General features: G+C 33.0%; 1 protein-coding gene across 1 annotated transcript in view; it reads left to right on the forward strand.

The window, feature by feature from the left end:
* Positions 1–2,312: 2,312 nt before the first annotated feature.
* The window catches only part of LOC124364248 (origin recognition complex subunit 2-like), a 29,072-nt gene continuing 8,078 nt past the window's right edge, over positions 2,313–23,306 (forward strand). Inside the window, exons 1-7 of the mRNA XM_046819574.1 lie at positions 2,313–2,528; positions 5,104–5,242; positions 6,293–6,439; positions 12,526–12,870; positions 14,860–15,122; positions 17,864–18,063; positions 20,529–20,661. Of these exons, the coding sequence (XP_046675530.1) occupies positions 5,119–5,242; positions 6,293–6,439; positions 12,526–12,870; positions 14,860–15,122; positions 17,864–18,063; positions 20,529–20,661 (1,212 nt within the window). The 5' untranslated portion in view covers positions 2,313–2,528; positions 5,104–5,118. The remainder of the gene's footprint in view (positions 2,529–5,103; positions 5,243–6,292; positions 6,440–12,525; positions 12,871–14,859; positions 15,123–17,863; positions 18,064–20,528; positions 20,662–23,306) is intronic.

Raw genomic sequence — 23,306 nt, forward strand, 5'->3', positions numbered from 1 at the left:
ATCTTCTCCAATCCAAACCTAAAAAATTAGTCAATTTAATCTTGCATGACAAAAAAAAGCAATCTCAAAGCAAATTTAATCTTGCATGACTCGGGCAAGGTGCTGAATTAGCATCCCCCGATTTCAAGGGGGGTGCTTATTCAATGCAAGGACATGGTCAAGGCATTGAAATATCATCCCCCGTTTTTAAGGGTGTGCTTATTGAGTGCACAGACATGGTCAAGGTATTGAATTAGCGCTCCTCAGCTTCAATATTTCCATTATTTCATACATTTAAGACTAATGCATTACTGTTTGAATTGGTGAAACCACTGTTTAATACCAATGTTACAAAAGATAACCGCTTTCCAGATATTTTCAATCATTAATGTTATAAACATAAAACACTGCATTTCAAGGAGGTATATAAAGTATATTCCTAAGTAATAAACTTTAAACAAAGAACCAAAGTTTCATGCTCATAAAAAGACAAAAAAGTTAAAGTCTGTATATACTTTAAACAACTTTGTATTATATTTCTGAAATTAGATGTATTTAAATTAAATAAATTTATTTTTTATTAATTAAATATTTTGTTTTTTTTTTTCGCTTATCTAGGGTCATCATATCTTTGTATTTCACGTTTTTATTTCAGTTAATTGTGATTAATTGGTTTTTTTATAACCATTTAACATATTAAATCTTATCTGTACAGATAGTATAACTAATAAAATGAGTTAACTGGCTGGCATGATCATGTTTAGCTGAATACGTTTTCAATATCAAAAAGCATTAAGAAAATCGTTGATAAGAACGGCTTGACCGATGTGGCTATTATTATTTTAAAACTCTTACAATAGTCCAAATTAATCCTATTATGGAGAAAAATGGAAAATACGTAAATATCTCAGAGGTTCCAATAAAACGGGAAATACCAAGCATTTCAAGAGATAGTAGTGTATTGTAGACAGCAACGTCAATGTGTAGTGTGTTAGGGATATTATTTAAACAGTACTATAAAATTAAATTTAATGAACAAAATTGTGAATTTATGCATGTAAGGTACCCATAAATGAGATTCTTGGACATTATGGCACAGAATATTTACAGTAGCTGCAGGAATAAAAAAAAGGAAAAGTAAAGAGAGCGCAGTGAGCCAGTGATTATTGCAATAGAATCGAGGGGATGCTAAATCAGGTCATGGCACCCCCTTTTGTACATAAAATTGACATCACAAAGGGGTACTAAATTGTGGGTGTGAGCCATAATACCTGCAAAGTAAAGGTTACACATTTCGGTCGAGTTCAATACATCAGAGACTAGGTTTTATTCAGTTACATTAAAATTTTTGTCAAAGTAATCTCACTTTCTCCTTATTTTTGTTATCATGGATTCATAATGTTATACACACCCAACATAGCATGAAAATATTATCCTTATCTTTCTCTTCATTATCCCCCCCCCCCCCACCCCCCCCCCCCCCCACCCCCCCCCCCCCCCACCCCCCCCCCCCCCCACCCCCCCCCCCCCCCACCCCCCCCCCCCCCCACCCCCCCAGACCTCTGACGGCCGACACCACCTTTTTGACGTTGGTATATTAAAGTTCAGCTTACAGAGCATCTGTGTACAAAGTTTCATTGCGGGCACTTGTTTGGTTAAGTCTCAGGGAGTGACTTTTATACGAGAACGCCCGTCTAAACGGTGCATTTAATTTAGAACGTTAGGGACCTCTGACGGCCGACACCACCTTTTTGACGTTGGTATATTAAAGTTCAGCTTACAGAGCATCTGTGTACAAAGTTTCATTGCGGGCACTTGTTTGGTTAAGTCTCAGGAGTGACTTTTATACGAGAACGCCCGTCTAACCGTGCATTTAATTTTGACGATAGGACCTCTGACGGCCGACACCACCTTTTTGACGTTGGTATATTAAAGTTCAGCTTATAGAGCAATCTGTTGTACAAAGTTTCATTGCGGGCACTTGTTTGGTTAAGTCTCAGGAGTTACTTTTTATACGAGAACGCCCGTCTAACGGTGCATTTAATTTAGACGATAGGACCTCTGACGGCCGACACCACCTTTTTGACGTTGGTATATTAAAGTATAATTAAAAGTATATTAACGGGAATTCTTTGTGGTAAGTAATAAATACGATTAACTGTGTAGATTTTGTGAAAGATCGTTTTTTTAATAATTAGTTTTATACTATTATTTCAGATTTTGAATGTTTGTTAGCGCCTTCAGATTGTTGACTTGCAAAATTGTTGCACGGAATACAGACGGACGATAAAGTTGACGCTAACTTCACGGTGGTTGAGATTTAAGCAGTTTTAGTGAAGCACTTTAACTTCACAATCACAATTCCTAACCTTAGTTCGATTATCATTAAGTTAACATCAGTTTGGAAATGAGTATGTTTTAATGTGCCAAATTCTAAATTTTTCGTTTGGTTTAACTGTTCACCAGTTATTCACGAATACCCCATTTAGTTCAATTGATAGTTTATGGTATAACTAAATATAGAAAACCCACGTTTGAGATTAATACAGGTTTGTTGTTTACAATATTTATTTTTTGTGGATGAAGTGTTTGTAAGCCAAACATCAGTTTTGATTTCTTGAAAAGCTAAGCCAGATCCACAATTTTTATGGCGATTTCGTTCGGCATAATACTCCAGTTTATGCCCCTAAACTCGGTTACTTATTACTTGGTTGTAATATACCTATCTCAATGATACAGCTAATTACAAACATTTTTCATAGATACCTATTAACCTATAACCAAGAGTCCAAAAATAGTTTTCCTACCCAATGAACAATTATTTTTATATTTTGCAGGTTTTCTTCTGTACTCTTAATAAATAAACAAACATTTTGTTATTGTATTTCATGAAGGTTTTTTTGAAAATCATTACATAGAACTATGTAATAGCCTATGTCATACAGCCTAATTAGTTAATTTTTCAGTCTAATCTAACTGCAGTACAGTCAAAATTGAATCATGGTACCAAATTATCGGGTAGGGTACGATAAGCGGACCCGGTTTTTTATATCAAAGAATGTAATCATCGATACCTAATATTCGCAACTCAAATCCTAGACTAAATTGATAGTCTGTTATATAGATTGCGATATAACAGTATCGTACTCAATAACAATCATAATGTTTTAAATTAAAATATGAATTTAATATTTACAGTGATCAAACAAATTACTATAGGCCCTAACCAAAATTAGGAAAACTGAAGACAACCATATTTGCTCCTCTCAAAGTTTACAGTTGTTTCTTTCCCATAAATGTCACATAATGGTCTCACGAAAAACATGTCTCATCATCTTTCAAAGCAATGCTGTGTAGTTTTTTTTTAATTGACTTTCAATTTTAATAATCAAATGTTACTTATATAAAATGAAAATATTACCCTACGTGTATTACTTGAAAGTTGTATACTGCTGTTGGTATAGATTATTTAAGTTAATTGTTCAAAATAATTCATCAGTATCGATTGATTATATCGATGGTTATGATTAAGTAATATCGTTTGCCAATTTTGATATAAAAAACTGGGTCCGCTTATCATACCCTACCCAAAATTATCAATTAGATATACCTAAACTATTGAATACAAAAAGATTCTAATCATATTTATTTATAATTAAGGCTGCAGTTTAATAAGTGGCCATCACTACATTCAAATTATCAATATTCATGATGATCTACACTACCGAATTACACTATAAGTATTTCAAATTACAGTGTAGTGTAACTTGAAATATAATTATAACTTATATAAAAAAATATAAAAAAAAAACTTAAAAAATAAAAAAAAATCTTATTTAATGATGAATTAAAAATCATTTGGGCTGTCTTTATTTATAAAAATGTTAAAAAACAAAACAGTGTAACATTTAGTTACTTTTTACTGTTTTGAAGGATAAACATGTCTGACAGCTTGTTATACAAAAATAAAACATCAACATCGCCATTGTACTTATGGTCATTACTCCAATACCATACAGATGATTATACCTGTTTGAATTTGTTTGGAACAATGTTGTTATTTTTACACTAAAACAAGCTGACAGTAATAAATTGTAAATAACCATAATTCAAATGGGTATAAGTGGGTTAAGTTAATGGCAAGAAGAACCAATTAAAACTTTAATGTTATTAATGTATCCTGCTTATCCTCATGAACAAACATACGTATGTGTTTAAGGGGTGGGAATCACGGGTAGAGTATGATAAGCGGACTCTGGTTTTTTTATATGGAAATGATCAAATTATATTTTATTATTATAGTCATTGATTTAATCAACCAATTTTAATTAATTTGAATAATAACTAAATCATCTGCACTAACTGTACATATTTTAATTTGTTCTATAAGTAACTTCCTTTAAATAAAAATGGTTACACCTACACTCGTTATTCAGTTGTTTTTATCAAATGGTTCGATATTTTTATTCGAAGGAATAATTCCAATATTTCAATTCATTTAACTTAGCATATGATTTTTAACGTACATAATAAACAGCAAGAAGTATCTAATATTTTGAGACTTTACCCCTTTACAATTCACTTTATTTATGTTCTTATAATACGTTCTAAGTGTTTGACCAGTTTGAACGACTAATTATTGAACAAAAATTGAGCTTGAAGTGAGAAAATCATATTTGTAATTTTGCAAATGTCCCATTTTCTTTAAAATAACTAAAAAACTATTAAAGATATGCAAAATTTTGTAGACTGCAAAATTGTAGGTTTTTTCTACACATTTTTGCGTTATATATTTTTTTAGGGTAGAAATTGAATAGGACATGGCCTTTAAAAGTTTGTGTGCGTTAGTGCAAAGTACCTTTTTTTGAGCCATTTATAGCATGAACCTTTTTAAAAATAAGATTATTATTGCAACCTAATAATGATTATAATTAATGTTTGGACATGTAGTTTGATGTAGGGTTGATGTCAAGCTGGGTTTTATAAGACCAAGGTTGCTCAAAAAATATGTTAATGTATTAACCCATGTCCATCAATAAATTGTATTAATTTAAAATCCTCATAAACTTAAGTTATACCTTATAATCTTGATAGAATTAATTTGAATAATTCTTCACTGTTCAGTTACAGAGTTTTAAAATGTCCAAAAGATCTTCAAGATTGATCACCAGAGCAGAAAATGAAACAATAAATACAGTTGTTGTGAAAGCCATAAGTGACGATGATGTTGTAAAAGTAATCGTAGGAACCAATTTAACTTCAGGTAAGTTGTTAGCAACGCTTAAGTAACGTTATACGTTGTTTGAACTTAGTATTTGCTATATTACAGTAAAGTAATTGTACCTATTGTTGTATTTAACTATTGTTGTATTGTATTTAACTGGTGTACAATTTTTCATACTCATACTTTTTTACAAACATTAAAACTAATATTTATATAGCCTTACCAGGGACCATTGAATTTTTAAATCTAATGGTCCAAAAATGGTAGGCCAACATAAATTATAGGCTCTTTTGACCCTCTATCAATTCCACAAAACCAATTCTAAAAAATAATAACGAGTCTTTAAAAAATCTTTCGTTTACCTAAACTCTTACTAGACCCTAAAGTTTTAAAATAAGGTAGTTTATTGTGTGTTGAAATTTATATTTTTAAATTTAATCTTACACTAATTATGTTTGTAAAATTGTAAAAAACTCAATTAGATCCTTAAATGTTTCCTATAATGGACCCTTAAATTTGTGATTCCTCAAAAGACCTCTATTTTGTAATATATAATTTGATAAGACAACCCATTTGACATGCTTAATGCCAAAATATGTAGTGATGTATTATACCGAAGGCTGAAACTTTTTGTAGTTTTAAAATTCAAGAGAACTGAAAAGTGATGTGAACAAAAGTCCTTATATGATAAAACAGACTATTAGTGATAAAGGAAAAGTGTGTAACATCGCGACAGGTTACAAAAGTGGCACACATTGTATTTGACTGCATTAACCAAATATGGGATAGGGGATAGTGCTACATTATGGTGAAAGTCTGTGTCAGTAGCACTAAACACTTTTAACTATTTCAATTTCATGTGTATGAATTGAACGCTTAAATATGGTACTATTGTGGTAATTCTTTGAGTTTTGTCATAATAGTGTACTTTAATGTTTTGGTTAAGTTTTATAATAGTATTTGCTGAGAACAATAATTTATAAGGAGTGAAGTGCCAACTATCCTACAAACAATTAATCTTTTAAGCATAGTTTTATCTTTTTCTTCTTGTGTATGTTCATTAATAATTAAAAAAAAAATGGTTTCCAGTACCTGTTTTATCCACACAAAAGTTGACTACAAAAAGAGGGAGACCGAGAAAGAAACTGACAGAAGATGAAGTGAAGAGTGAAGGAGTAGTAGAAGAAGATTCGGATAACGAATCAAAGAGCAGTGAAACTTGTGAAAAACCCTCAGGTAAGATATTTGTTCAAACTTAACTGACTTTAGTTAATTTTTATAGTAAATATACACGTGAATTTTTTTTATAAAAGGATTCGTGATATGCAATTTTATTACTGGCTTTAGTAATCAAAAACCAAATGGTAAGAACTCAATTATTTTTAGTATTATCTGCTAAGATTGATAATTACAAGAAATTCTCAGCTTTTTTTTCTCTCTTAGGACAAGAAGCTTATAAATTGCACTTAGTCCTATAAGGACCTTTGCACTGTTTCCGGAGAGATAGGATATTCAGGATGGATAAGGTTAGGGGTAGGGACCGCCTCCTATCGAAATCCATGAGGAAGAATTAGGGCACTAATCTCAAAGTCATGTTCCCCTGGAAGAAGGGGAGGCCAGCTCTGAACCAGCCCCTCCAAAGCAGACAGGGAGTTGGTACATCCTTGTTGAGGTTAGCAAGAACCTCTGATACTTAGGGAACGAATCCCACCAACTCCAACCGTCATCTCCTGCGTAGTCTAGACCTGTCGAATTACCCTTGCACCCCAGAATCTCAACATTTGCGGTTAGTGATGTGCCGTTCCTGGAATTCCATAATAGTCCAGTCATTTAAGGTTTTATCTGTGGAAAAATTCCTAGTGAGCTGAATTTTGGTATACACCTTCATTATGGCATTTTAATGAAGATGGGAAAAATCGACATTGATATCGTGCCAGCTGAAAAAGTTATAAGGGTCAAAAGGTCACGAAAATCAGTTTTTCATTAATATCTCGCGACCTATGGCTTGTAGTTCAATAAAGGTCATTATAAAAACTATTCCTCATACGATTATCTTCAAAAAATGTCTCTTGCATTTTTCTGTAAAGTCAACCGTTTTTTTGGCTAGAGCGCTTAGAAAGCGACTACATTATGATGATGCACTCGTTTCCTCCTCACCACTTTTGAGGTAGAATGTAAGGAGCATTTTTTTTAAACATGGTTTCCCCCGTAGGCATAATTTATGATCTGTAATAAAGTTTTTTTTTTTATTTTATGCTCAATAGTTATTTATTTGTACATTTAAAAATAGGGGAAAAATTTGTTGTATATAATTTTCTTTTATATTCATCCATCGTCGATATTCTCAATTTTAACTTCATCAAAAGTTGCTGACAAAACATCTAGTATTCTTTTTGAGGCATATCTTCTATGAAGGAATACGGGAAGGCTAAGTAGCAGCTGTGATGAAAATGATAGTGGAAATCAGAAATCAGAAATCAGAAATTCTTTATTCATAATCATCAAGATTAGAATACATGTCAAGTTTAAAGACAAAAAATATCTTCTTCCTCATGAGTTGGGTCTTCATGCATTGTCCCTCCAATTGAAGAACTCTTCCATGCTGTAGAAGGGTCTTTCCTGGAGCCAGGTCCGGAGTTCCTTCTTCAGGTTCTGTGGGCTGTTGGTCTTCAAGTCTTCAGGCAGTGTGTTATAATATCTTGATTCCAGCATAAGATGGTTTTTTTTGCATAGGTGGCTGTTCTGTGTGCCGGAAGGTGGAAGTTGCCTGCATGTCTTGTGTTGTGTCCATGCAGATCTCTATGCCTTGTTAGGTCTCTAGTAACACAAAAGAGAACAGTTTCCAATATGTAAATGGAAATAACTGTAAGAATCTTCAAATCCTTGAATGTATTTCTACAACTTTTCTCTTGGGCCTTGACCAGTCATTATTCTGAGAGCCCTCTTTTGCAATTTCAGTAGGCGCTGCAGGTTGGCATTTGAAGTTCCCCCCCAAACAACTATTCCATATTGTAAGTGGCTTTGGAAAAGGGCATGGTATGCTATTTTTGAAGCTTCTGGTGAACTGACTGCTGAGGTTCTTTTTATGGCAAATATGGCAGAGCCTTAGTTTTTTGCACAGATTGTCTACAATGATTTTTCCATGATAAATCACTATCAAGTGTTACACCTAGGTGTTTCAGCATGTTTACATTCTGAAGATCAGGGGAGTGCTGTTGAGTCCTTTCTATTTCTTCCAAAATACATCTGTTTAGTTTTATTTGATTAAAAACAAGGTCATTACTCATGCAGTATTGTTGTGCCATGTTGACAGATATGTATGTGTCAATTTCCAAATGTTCGTTATTATTACTGGCTAATAAGAGCACAGTGTCATCAGCATACATAATTGTTTTCACTGTATGGTGTCATGTACTTTGGTAGGTCATTTTGTAAATAAATAAATAGTACTGGCCCTAAGACTGATCCTTGTGGTACGCCTCTTCTTGTTGGTATTGGATCTGATCGCACAGTACTTGTTTGCCCATGTTCATTTTTCTTCACCTCTACTACTTGGGTCCGTCCTTTCAGGTAGCTTTCGAACCATTTTAGGGCTGTTTTTTATAATGCCTAGGCTTTTTTAATTTAACCAAAATGAGATCGTGACCAAGGCAATCAAATGCCTTACTCAGGTCTAAGTATACGCTGGAGATGGTGTTGCCGGACTCTATGTTCTCTACTATGAACTCTACCAGATCAGCAATTGCAGTTGTTTGTTGACTTCCCCTTTGTAAAGCCATGTTGCTTGTCTGTCAAGAGGCCATTTTGTTGAAGGTGTGTGAGTAGTCTGGCAAGAACTATTTTCTCAATAATTTTTTGAAGTAGTAGGTAGGAGAGAGATGGGTCTATAGTTGGCTGGTTCATCTTTCTTTTCCTTGTTTGTGTTTGGGATATATTTTAGCAATTTTAAGTCTGGAGGGAAAGATGCCTTGGTTAAGGGACCTGTTACAGATAGCTAAAATTGGAGTCAGAAGAGTTCTTCCACAGATTTTGATGATTTTTGAAGATATGTCATCAATACCTGCTGATGATTTTTGGTTTAATGGAATTTATAATTGTCTGTATTTTCTTCAGTTGTTGCAGGATGGAAGGATAGATAGAGGGGTTGCAATTTCAGTGAGGTTCTCCTGCGAGTAGTTATGCCTCACTTGGTTCCTAAGTGTCCTCTTCAGCAATTTTTGAAAAAAAGGAGTTAATATTATTTGCAATTTTTGTAGCATCTGTCACTTCCTGTTCACCAATTTTTAAGCATGTCATAGTTACTTCTGAAGTTTCATGTGTTGCTTTCCGTTCACTGTTTTATGACATCCCATATTGCTTTGCTCTTGTTACTAGCCTGTGCAATGTGTTCAGTGCTTGCTTCACTTCTAAGTTGTTTTAAGCTTCAAGTCATAGGTTTTCTTTTTCCTAGCAGCTTCAGCTTTGTCTTCCTGGTTTCCTGTCAATCTATAATTTTCTTGAGCTTTAAGAAAATTCATCTTTCAGGACCTCTGTTTCTTCATTGTAGACCATCTTTATATGTGACCGTCGCTGGGTAATCTGCGACTTTCTGTATGGGCATGTACAGTCCAAAGCTCTTACAATGGTATTACTGAAGTTATTATATGCTTCGTCAACATTGTCAGTGTTTAAGACATTTTTCCCAGTTTTCTGCAGCTACGAGATTTTTTTAATTCAGAAAGATTTCTTTTATTCAGATGTCTGCGTTTTGTGAACGATTTGACTGAACACCTTTCAGGTAGCTCTATGGTACAAAATTGTCCTGTGTGGTCTGATAGTCCCAGTATGTGAAACATTTACAGTCACTTTGTTGGTCTCCAGGTTTGTACAGATAGCGTCTATTGAAGTCACAGAGTTGGCTGTTATGCGTGTTGGTGGGAGAGTCATTCTTGTTATGTTGTATGATGCTAGGAGTTCCGTTACCTCTTTTTGTTCTCTTGAGTCTTTCAGGGAGTCAATATTAAAGTCTCCAGCAATAATGATGTTACACTGACAGGCGTCCATTTTGTCCAATATCTCTGTCAAGCTATGATGAAAAGTGTCTAAAGATCCATTTGGCGGTCTGTAAACACCTAGGACACATAAATGTGTTTTCCTACTGAGTTTTATTTTTATTGCAGATATTTCACACTCCATTTCTCGGCTGTAATTTTCAACATCCAGGCTATGGGTTTCTTTGGTAAACCTAGAGTGTTTGTATATGGCTACACCTCCTTTAATGTGTTTTTCCCTACTGTAGGCAGTCACAAGTGTGTAGTTCATTAGCTTAGCATTTAAAATTGTGTCCTGTTTAAGGCCATGTTCAGTTAGTACAACTACATCTGGACTGTTGGAGTGTAGTAGGTGATTTAGCATGTCAATTTTGTTCCCCATTCTATCTATATTTTGATGAAAAATGTTTATTCTCATAGATGTGGACTTTGTATTTTTCCTGGACTTAGTGTTTCTTTTTGGCCTAAAAAAGAATTGGGCTGGTGTACTTCTGCCTGCACAAGGATCTGCATTCCAGGTTCCTGGGGAGATAGTGTGGGTATGGGTGGGTAAGACTTAGATGTTCCCTGGACTGCTTGAAGTATTTCCTGTTCCAACGTTCCCAAAAAAACTGGTGAAAGCTGGGGCAGTGTCTCAGGAGGTGGGGAAATTAGTGAGGCAATGTTTCTAGTGTAATTTTGATTTTGATTTATAATTTGAAGGTAGAATTCAATATTTTTTGTAAAAAACTCATCCACACTTTGATTTTTAGGCTTCAGTTTTGCATACATCGGGGGTATTTTTGAGAGTTGTATTTTTTGTTTGTCTGACTTACACAACATTGATGAGCCAATAGAGAAAGTATGTTCTTTCTTTTTCAACCTTTCTTGATTCTTTGAGACTTGGAGGGAAATACTGAATATGTTCTTTTTCACACCCCGCCTAGAAGAAATATTTTTTTTTTTTTTCCACACTATAATGTGTGGACGCATTACACTCATTATAGCATGGGCTATGACTTTAGACTTAGCTTCAACTTTTTTTGTTAAGAATTTTTGATTCTTTACAGTTAATTTATGTAAGAAATGTGATAAAGTTTGTGAAACTTTTCTTCGTACCACAAATTAGTCAAAATATTAGCTGCAGTATCTCGAAAGCAAATTATAGTCAAAGATTTGTTTTACATGATAATTACAATATTACTCCCATATCAAGCAATAAGTTTTTTTATAATAATTGTCTTGTCATCTGGAACGTAACCTTGAATTACATCTTTCAACTCAGCCAATATGAATTGACAATTGCCATGGTTTTCAATTACATTGAAAGCATTGTCCATATCAATTTTGATATTCTCATCCAATGGACGGCCTACATCACCCTTTCTACTAAGTAACAAAAAATTGGAGAAGAAACACTTATCATGGTACTTAGCTTCGACAGAGACAAGTTTTAAGAAAACTGAAATACATTGATAAAAAGCATTAGAGTTGACGCCTTATATGTGTTCAGTATATAATACCCTATGTGAGTGCATTCTACTCGCTTTCTCAGCACTCTAGTCCGAAAACGGTTGACTTTACAGAAAAATGCAAGAGACATTGTTTGTAGAGACATAATTGTATGAGAAATAATTTTTATAGTGACCTTTATTGACCTCCGAGCCATGATTTTTGGGGCCTTTTGACCCTTTAACTTTTTTAGCCGGCATGATATAAATGTCGATTTTTAACATCTTCATTAAAACACCATAGGCCTAATGAAGGTGTATAGGCCTACCAAAATTCAGCTCACTAGGAATTTTTCTGCAGATTGAGGTTTAAAAAACCTAAAATAACTGGACTATAAGGTTGCCCAAATTTAAGTGACACATCGGTTTTTGCTGTGCCCAGTGGTAGGTTCAACTGGAAGGTATAAACCAGCCAGAAGTGATCCCTGCTAGTGAAAGTTCTCAGCTTAGTAAATATTATGTATAACAAAACTAATACTTACGGATACAGCTCATGGGAATTTGGCTCCATGGCTGAGACGGGCCATTTGTCTTACGGATAACACCACACTTATACCGGAAGTGGATGTTTAACTTGGCTACATATAAAAAAAATCAGAGGTGTTCGGTTGTGATTGTTTTGTCGTAATATACTAAATTCCAGTGCAAAATACAAAAAATTGAATTTGTAGATATTTTACAATAAATACTTACTTGTTTAGCTTAGTTGTGTATATGCTATAATATATATTTTTCTCATAAACTTTGTTAAATAGAACAATATTTTAAATGATTGAAATCATGGTGAATTTCCAACTTACAGGCCTTTGTGATGATGATGATTTGGATGGAGGGGAGATGTGCTCGTTCCGAACGCCCAAGAAGAGGCAGGGTATGCTCTACAAGGCTGAGGAATCGGCAAGCAAAATCAGGACTGGCACAGGAACGCCGAAAACTAAACCTAGTACACCTTCACACAAGACCCCCATAAAAGCATTGACTTCAAGTTTACGGATGACACCACGACGTAATACATCCTTCCGCAACCAAACTCCTTCCACCAAATATACACCAAAGAAGAGCACTGGGACTCCGAGAAGAACCCAAGGAAAGGTTGACATTGTCGTTCCAAAGACACCATACCAGCTGCGAGTTAGGCAAAAAAAAGGTATATACCGTACTACTGAATATTTAGAACAGTATAATTTGCATTATTGTTTGCAATGCAATTTGTGGCCATTCAAATTGTTTGGTTTTAAAAAAAGAACTTAAGGAAATATTTGTAAGAAATGGTATATAACCATATAATAGAGGTAAAGATATTTATCCATTTTATTCATTATTATAATATTATAGTTGTTTGATGTCATAACATACATAAAATATTTCACCAAGTTATTAGACCTTATATAGTTTAGTGTAATTAAGAACATTGAAATTTTGTATATCAGAAAAAGACTAACTCTATCTTATTTTTTATTAATTCAGCAAAATTTAGTTTGCATATTATTGTAAATACCTTATTGTGTCAATAAAAATATGATGAAATAATTACAAATAGTCCTTCTGGCTCGGTTAAAAGTATTTATTTATTCTTATGGGATGTACATATATTCAATATTTCAAAAACTGAGATACGAACAAAATATTTGTAAGAAACCGTATAGGAAATGATACAAGTATTCCATAACAGTTTTTATTTTATCTCTTACATTTATAAATAACAGAGTTATGAATTTTTATAAAGTTTGGATGACTGCTGTAATGAAATGAAGTAGTGTACCAAGCTGGCCAATGAACTTAGTTGAAATATTTAAAAATAAATTTTTGTATCAAGGTTCAACTTGTTTGGGCTTTTTTGGGACAGTTATTGTTTCCAAAATTTGAATTATATAGCATAGATAGATTTATAAAATTTATAATCGGAGATGAATTTGGACTTGTAGGTCATGTTCGGTGAAGTTATGGAGAAATATTCGGTAAGAACTACCATGAAAACAGTTGCAGTAGGCTGGTATACAAAATTTGCATAAAATAATTTATTAATTATCAGTGCTACATGTTCATATAATAGTAAAATCCTCTAAGAGATCAAGATGTTCTGTCAAGAACAGCATACAATTGTGATAATTCAGGTTTTATTAGACAAAGAATAACTTTGGAATGTCAGCCTCAAAAATAGTGTTTTAAAAAGTACTTCCAAACCAACGCAAAAAAGTTAAAAATTTAAATACTCTAAGTAATGAAAATTAAGAAAACATATGTATACAATAGGCTAGCAAAACATATCACTTGAAAATCTAAATACGTTTGTACCTAATTTGTAAAGAAAATGTAATAACTACATGAAACTACTACTTGAACTCTTATAGCAAAGGAGCACTATTGTAAATTGTGAAACATGAAATAGAAGATGTAGCGTTTTTTGTTATAAATTTAATTTTCATTCAGATAAGCACAATCTTGTCAGATGTCAAAACCGAATCTCAAATGCACCGAATCTTAAATAAAAATTCAAATTCGAGAATCTATCAATGGGATTCAACAAACGAATCTGCGGAGATCAACTGCATCATCGGTTATAATAAATCTGCGGCCACGCTTAAATAAATACTCTGTAGGGCACACAGCTGATTAATTTTTTAGGTACCCCCAAGGGGTACACGGAGGAACATTGAAAAAACATGTTAAAATATTTTTTTGTGAAAAATTGTGAAGCCTACATAATTTTTTTTGTTATACTTAGGCGTTTAACATAAAAAATATTATAGTTTTTGCAACTATTACTAAAAAGTTCAACAGGTATAAATTAATCAAATTTGCCATCGTCGTTGAAAGAATATATAAGTTATAAGGCTAACAATTGTGGACGTTTAAAATTTCTTAATGATTTATGTGAAAGGAGTATAATTAATTTATGCTGTATTGATATGTACCAAACTTGTACTCATGAATTAGTAAAATAATTCTAGGGTGAGTTCTTTTTAAGTTTTTTTTTCTTCCCGTAAACAAAAGATGAAATTATTTTAAAGAGATCTCATGAAAGGTATATATTTTGTAACAATGTATATTTTAAACTAGTAGTATTGAATCACTGAGAACCAATAATTAGCTTAGTTAGCTTAAACATGTTTTGCTAATAAATGTTTATTAACAGCTATCCAGGCATATACAAGACAGATGGAGGACTTTGATGATGGAGACAGTGATTTCCAAGGCAGCGATTGCAGCTCCAGTGAGTCAGAAGATTCTGAGCAAGAATCAAATAAAGAAGAAGAGTCAGACAAAGAAGAAGAAGAATCAGACAGTGACTCGGGAAAGGGTAGTGAGGATGCGATACCTTCCTGTCGCAGATCCCTCCGCTTTCAACCTCCACCTGCCACTCCTTCATGTAAAAAGAGAGGGAAAGAGTTTAACTATGTGAGTTTATGTACTTAATATATCATTTGGTACTTTCGTATAATCCGGAAACCGTTCTGTCCCTATCTACTATTTGTTATTATGCGATGTGGGCAGGTCTAACTTAGGTTATCATAAATATTTTACTAGCACTACCAAAGTTAACCTTCATGAGTGCTCACATAATCTGAGCTTGAATTTAAGTACTATCTCGAGGGATGTTTTTCTTTTTTCACTAGAAGTGCGGGATGCCACCGAAGCCCACACTGATGTCTCAACTGGGCCCTATAGCGATAAGTTTGTGGGAGATCCGCAGTTATAGAAGAACTCGAGGGCAAATATAAGTTCTTTACCACCAACACCAAACCAAGGTAATCAGGAAGATGTGGCTGCACTGTTTTACATATGTATGTAGAAGGATGTAGGTTGGAAATAAAATTGTCTAAACAGGCTAAAGATCTCGTAGGTTGCAAATTAAGACAAAAGCAGTCAAAAGACTTTAAAATGTTATGAAACTTAACTATCAGAGGGCTGGTTACTCTGGGATCAATGTTAAGATCACCCGCAAAAATCATTTTGTAGGTTCTATACTTAGAATGGCTATTTACAAAGTCAAGGAGTCCAATTAACCTATCAATAATATCTCCACAGAGGAGTCAGGGGTGTGGTACTCAGATACAATTAACAACTTTAAGGAACTAAAGGCTATCATTGCAGCCTCAAACTGTTTGAGTTCAATAAAAGGTACAATATTTACAACCATAAATGAGTGCTGATAGGAGTCACGAACGCAGATCTCAGAACCACCATACGGTGTAGGCCTACAAAAGCTAGCAGCAAGTAGAAAACCATCAGGTCTATACAGACCTAGCTCTTCCTCAGTACACCAGTGTTCATTGACACTGGCTCTGGATAATACCAAAGTACCTATAATTTTTATATTGTTAGAAAGTGAATGAACAATATAACATTCATAGTAAAACTGGTATTCTTGTATCACAGACACTTGTAATGATTGATGTGTTTGATTTTCCGTTTTAAGCTGTTATCTGAGACAGCTCAGGAATATTCTGTGGAAAATAGAATTATTAAAAATCATTTTTATGTGGATAATAGACAGAACAAGTGAGAGCAACCCAGTGTATTACTGTACTCGATATAGTAAATTTATTTTGTTAAATGTGAATTTTATTTTTTCAGTAGTTCTATCATAAAAATGGATGTAGCTCACACTCTTCGTGGACATTACAAATCTGTTTAGCATTACTTTATTCATACAGACAGAAACAGGAATCCCCCAAAACATTGGCAGTCTTCCTGTGATTAAGATGACGATTTTATATATTCTATAGTGAATTTGAACATTCCAGTTGAAGTTGTTGTTAAGTTTTCATGTGAACAGACAAATGGAAGTATTGACGGAAATTGAGTACCTCATGAGTTCGGAGCAGACATTAAATTGTTACTCCAAATTCAGAAACTAAAAGTGGGACCTTACAAACTAAAGTTTACTCATCGTTCAGTGCAAATCCTAAAATTGAGTTGTAGCATATTGAATCGTTCAATAAATTTTGAACTAAATAAATTAAATAATATAATAAAAACAATATAATATATTTTTGTTAATGTTGTAAATTATCAATATCAAATAAAAATAGTCTAACTAACTATTTGCGCCATTATAAGAAAAATCTTTTAACCCTTTGACTAGTAATCCCGCAACAAATTTGGGAGCACACTACATACCATATGCAAGTGGGAAGCGATACGACGCTAAAACAGTTTTCACAATGTTTAGCGATGAATAATCTCTAACCTGAAGACATAATAGGTCTAGCGGAATAAATAGAAACACTTTTCAAGTAGTTTCTGATGTTCCCACTAGATCGCAGTTACTTTTTTGCTCATTTCTATTCAGTTACAATTTAACAGTGTTCTAAGTAATCAGCTGATTCTATTTCTATTTGTTTACAATAATTCTGTTCATACATCTGATATATATTACAACCTCATTTTTACATTGCTGGTTGACATTAGTATGTTTAAAAGAAAGTACTGACAATATTTTATTTTATATTGGTACTTTGTAAATAGAATAACTTTTGTGCATAATTATAATAATTTCTCTGTAAATACAAAAAAAACTTCACAAATGTCATATTGAGAGTTTTCTCATATCACTTCTTTTGCAGTAAACCCAAAAAAAATTTAAATTAAAAAACTCACTTTTTAATGCTGAGACAAAACCCACCAGTCAAAAGATTAATGGCAATGAATAAGTTTAATGCATTCATAATATTTCAAAAAGCCTATATTCTAAATTGGAGATGAAGTGTTTAAGCTTTTATTTAATTTATAAGATTAGAGATGATAATAATATTTAGTGAAAATGACGACTCAATCTTTTTGTCTCATTGGCTGACACTGATATAACTAGTTTTTATATATGTTTGACAGATGGTTTTAAGTGTGTAGAGCTTTAAGTAAACCATAAATTGAGAACAAATTTATCATTTTGTATTTCTAAGTCTTTGATACTCTTCCATTTTAACCCCCCTCACCAAAATTGTTTTGAGGAGAACTGATTCTCTTCTGGAGGACCTCCTCTTTTGATTTCGCGAATAACTTGGTTCTGCTTCTCATATTACAATACATAATAGATACTAAGATATAATTTGAAATTGTCATAAGTATCCTAATAAAATAAAAAAATCGTACAGTATAGATTAGACTTTTTGCACTGATGTAATGATGTTGCACAGGTGTTCACTGCCGATGAATACTTCCGGTCACAGTCCGACAAGTGCGTAACGTCGGACCACAACTTGAGTCGTCTCAAGAGTTCCCACACACACCTCCCCGCCCTCAGTCTCCCCACACTCTGCCCCTCTCACCAGCGTGCGCTGGCCTCGCGGAGAGCAGGTGACATGCACATGTTCCAACGCTGGATGTTTGCGCTCAGGTAGGCTAAGTGGTCATTCTGTGTGTGTCAGTGTTTCGAGATAGCAATAATAGTGATATTATTTTTGCTGTTTAAGAATTTGTTTTCTACATTTTTGAAGTTCAGTTAGTGCTTTATTTTGTAAAATTATATGTATCTTAAGAGTATGTATTTTATATTAAACTAGTAAAGCATAAAATACTTGCTGCGTTAAACTCGGATTAGTGCTCATTTATTGTAAAAATATTAACCCTCCGCACACACCGCTGATAAATCCATTGATTTCCCTATAACACCGAAACATCTATAAAATATATTTTTCTTTCAGTTCAAAGCTAATTTTTATTATAAATATACTATAAGAGGTAAATTAAAATTAGCATATTTATTGATACAAATCTAAAAATAACAATTTACTATAATGTAAATTTGATCTAAGTTCAAATTCTGGTAAAAAATAATAAAACTGATAAATGATATAAACTACTAGTTATTAGAACATTTCCTTATCTAAGGGTTCACAGATAAGATCTATAACCTTATGATATCATCTGGGCAGATAGGATATATTTGGTGATGGCTCTGTAGGACACACAAAACAGAAGAGCAGGCATCTGTGCTAGACAGAGGGAACCCCCTCTCCCTGCCTTATTTGTCATCTGTAAACTATATTAGTACTATATTTTCTCGACACTTGTTTGTTTTCCCAGAGTATATGTTACTGGCTGAGTGCTAACAAAGCTTGTCACTTGAGCCACTGAAAAATTTCATTTCTGCCTATCTGTCCGCATGATATCCGGAAAATGAACTGACGAATATACATTGGTCTTATGGATAATCATGATGGCAATGAGAAAAAATCCGAATTAATAAATCTATAAATAAACTCAGTACACTCATAAGAGATTTAGCATATTGTGACATTTTTGTTCATAGAGTAAAAAGAAAAAAATTTATAGTGGAAAGCCAATGTTAAAAGTCGGTGTCAGTATTTAATATCAGCGCACTTTAATATTGTAGTGTCCTCTTTAGCTTGCTGGAACTTGTGTATTGTTTATTTAAACCTAACTTAACCCTTTTAGTGCTACAGCGTCTACGTCGTAGACACTGCGTTTATTTCTAAAAGTGCTAGTCTATGTCGTAGACGCAGCGTATTTATATATATATATATGTTGGTTCAGTTTATGCAATTTACTGGCTGCAAACGATGACAGTTCATCCAAAAGCCATAGAGTAATGATATTTGTATATTTGATTGCCGACGACCAGCTGTTTATACGTCTTTAATGTGAAATAAAAAGGTCAGTTCGGATGTCTACGTTGTGAGCGAACTGACTCTGTGCTTTGTTTACTCTGTTTTATCTTATTTTATCCATTAAATTGTGTTATAATGTGAAATACTACTTCATTAGTATTCAAAATCATTGCATTACTTCGTTTTTCATTTGTGTTTTCCGTGTGTATTATATTTTACTAAGTTACAAACTATGTCTAATAAGAACACCAAATTACTTCACCTTTTTTTATAGTGTTATTACTGAATAAAACAATTATTTAGGTAAAAAAAGTGTTAACTGTGCTTGAGTTTCTTTTTTTATAAATAGTAATAATGTTAGTAAAGTATTTATCCTAATAATAGTACGTGTATTACTTTTTCTCTTGAGCGTTTCAAACATTACATGTAGGACAAAATTTGGCGCGGACAACATATTTTATTTTTAATCTACACTTCTTATTTGTTGTGTAAAAATAAAATAAAATATATGGACTTTGTTTAGATTTAGTTTCTTTTTCCCATGGTAGCATCAGAAAATTAATATAAAATTGTTTACATTCTACAATTGTATGCCAAAGTAAAAACAACAAAAATTAAAATTTTTATATAACAATCAAAATATGTACAAATGTATTTTTTTGTATATATTTCTGTTTATTGGTTATTTATCTTCAATACAATAAAAAAGTAACAAGATATGACCTTAAATATGGAAATAGTAAGGAATTCACTAAAACTCTGCATTTATGCACTAAAATGTTTAGCACTCTTGGGTATGGCAATGTGCCAGACTCCTTAGCACTAAAAGGGTTAATGAACAAAATGTTAATGTGTCATGAAGAGATATTCCGTGTAAAATTTCATCCAGAGACTCTAGATTTTGCATGAAGCAGATCATATTAAACAGCCACATTTGAATAAGTAAACCTTCATATTCTCATTGCTCCATGACTGATATATATATATATATGCACTGTATGATCATATGATACACACAAGTGGTTTAGTAACATTTAAATAAAATTCTCAAGAAGTGAATTTTTTTTCTTTTTCATTCATCAACTATTATGATGGGTCTTATATCATTGCAGTGTTTCTTTGAGGTAAATGATATGTTTTTAAATTAGAGTCCCTGATCAATTTGTAATGTCTCTATTCATGTTTTATTCTATTGGTGAATATAGTTCAATACAATTTTCATCTGTTCTAGCCAAGGATTCAGTATTCTCGCTTATGGACTCGGCTCCAAGTACAAAATACTACAAAAGTTTCACAAAGAAATGCTGTCTAATAGCCATGTTGTTGTCGTGAATGGCTTCTTCCCGAGTATCAACATAAAAGAGGTGAGCAATAATTATATTTAAGGATTAGATTTCATAAATGTAGTCTGCTAGGTAATTTCAGAAGTATCCATTTCCTTGTAGTGTGTAATAATGATTTAAATGCAATTAAAAGTTATCGTCTGGCAAATTTAGTCTTCTTGCAAATATGCAAAACACATTTCTTGCCCTTATTAAAAAAAAACAAACAATTTACCACAAAATATAATAAGTAACTCACATTATATATATTGTAATTTATTTACTCCCACATGTTCCATGCTCATACACACCCACTGTGGCCCCTCCCGAAAATCTGCAGCATCCTCCTTGACCTTTAAAACTTAAAAAAACAATACATCTATCCAAATTTATAACTTATTATTACTAGTAAATTATTACACATTTTCTAATATAATTGTTATTTCTACGAGGGCTAATCGAAGATTCCATCGCCAGGCAACTTCACAAATGATGGCACTGATTTAACCAGCGTCCAAATTCTTTATCAGAACTAAGCTTAAGAAGTAAATATCTAAAATTGTAAAGTATCTATTGTAAAATACATTTAACCCTTTGAACGCCGATATAAATTTAGTAATTTTTTAGATTACGCTCATTTAATGTGGAAAATAAAAATGAAAATTCCTTAAAGCTAATTTTTTTATTCATTCCTAATGACTAATAGTCACACACAAAAAAATAAATTTTACAATAATGTAATACTTGCATTAAAACAATCACATTTTTTCATAATAATGGAATATTTCAATCAAAATCAAATTTAGGTTACAGAGTAATCAAATGCATGTGATGAAAAATATGAAAACTATGTACAAGGATAAGAAAACAAATAAAGTGTAATATGCTGATCTTGATTAGTTTTATAAGTTCTGATAATAATAGATTTAGGCAGTTGTACGGTAAACTTCAAAACAAAAATCAGGATGAAGCCATGGGGTCTCGGGACATGACTTGCAGCCATAATTGCACAACAGAAAACAAACAATAAAAACTTTATTATAACACCTAAAACATGGTAACAATAACTTTTTACAACTGTTTGTATAAAGAATGACAACGCAAGAACACTTCCCAAAGGCACAATGCGTGCTCCACTGACAGTCGGTAATGGCGGATAGTATCGTCATCGGCGTACAGACGGGAGTGGGAGAACAGCTGCCAGCAACAAAACAATTTACTGTTTACCTACTGCGGCCAGCTGACAGCTGCAACTGGATTATTTGGTCAAGCCAGTACATTACTTTGTATTGTGGCTTATGTATTGAACTTATAAACTTAAAATATGTTTTGTCGTGTAATGTAGTTCCTTTTATTTTCTCAGACCATGATGCAATTTTAATTAATCTGACAAATAAAATTTATGACAAATATCAGGACACTGTAGCTGTTAAATTTGACTCCAACTATAAAACAGTCTCTTTTCCAAAAACTGCAATCAATGAATTAGCCATTAGATTGGCTTCATATGATTGGCTGAGCCTGATCACTCATTGTATTTCAGGTAAATACAATGCAGAGTTAGTATTTGAAGTAATATTTTCTATTTTAGTTAATAATATCAAATTTCTTCAAAAAATTAAAATGGTTAAGTTTAGAAAAAATTATGCACAGATAAAAAATAAGTGGTTCAACAATGAATTATCTTCCATGAGGGATAGACTTTTCTTTTTAAAATCACTGAATGGAGATACTACCAGCAATGAGCTTCAGCAACATATTAAGACCTTACAAAGAGAATATAGACAAGCAATAGTAGATGCCAAAATGTTGTACAATTCTGAACTTATAGAGTCCAGTAATAATAAGTGTAAGGCAGCATGGAGAATAATAAATAATAACATAGAAAATGGTAGTAAAGTAACAAGTGGTATACCTCCTGATGACTTTAATGATTTCTTTATAAATTCCGTGAAAAATATCAAACAAAAAATAAATATGTCAAAACATGCTCCGAGTACTCAAGATCTTGTTCGGAAACATTTAATTCCATCTTTCTCATTTACTTGGAAACATATATCTCCCAATGACATAATAAATTCTGCCAAGCGTCTGAGTAACTCCAATAGCTGTGATATATATGATATGTCAAATTTTCTTATAAAACAGGTGATAACAACTTTAGCCGAACCTTTTTCATACTCTTTGAACCTCTGCCTACTTGAGGGAGTTTCCCCAAATAAACTTAAAATAGCTCGTATTTGTCCTATTTATAAGAAGGGGCCCAAGAACGAGCCAAATAGTTACCGCCCATTATCTGTTTATACCAATACTATCAAAATTACTTGAAATTTTGGTATACGATCAAATTAGCATTTTTTTGGAAAGTAATGGCTTCTTGAGTATGTCACAATTTGGCTTTAGGTCAGGAAAAAGCACCTTTGATGCAATAGACAGCCTTGTTAAATTTGTGCTAAATGCTTTTGAAAACAAAGACTTTGCTCAGGCCACTCTCTGTGACTTGAGCAGGGCGTTTGATTGTGTAAATCACGGTGACATCCTTATGAAATTGAAATATTATGGTTTAAGTGAGAATGTTGTTAGTTTTTTTGAATCATACTTAAGTAATCGTAGACAGAAAGTATTTGCCGAGGGAAGGTGGTCAGGAGAGCTCTTGGTTGAGTATGGAGTTCCTCAGGGCTCTGTTC

The sequence above is a fragment of the Homalodisca vitripennis genome, chromosome 6 (assembly GCF_021130785.1).
Source record: "Homalodisca vitripennis isolate AUS2020 chromosome 6, UT_GWSS_2.1, whole genome shotgun sequence".
In the NCBI taxonomy this organism is placed as follows: domain Eukaryota; kingdom Metazoa; phylum Arthropoda; class Insecta; order Hemiptera; family Cicadellidae; genus Homalodisca; species Homalodisca vitripennis.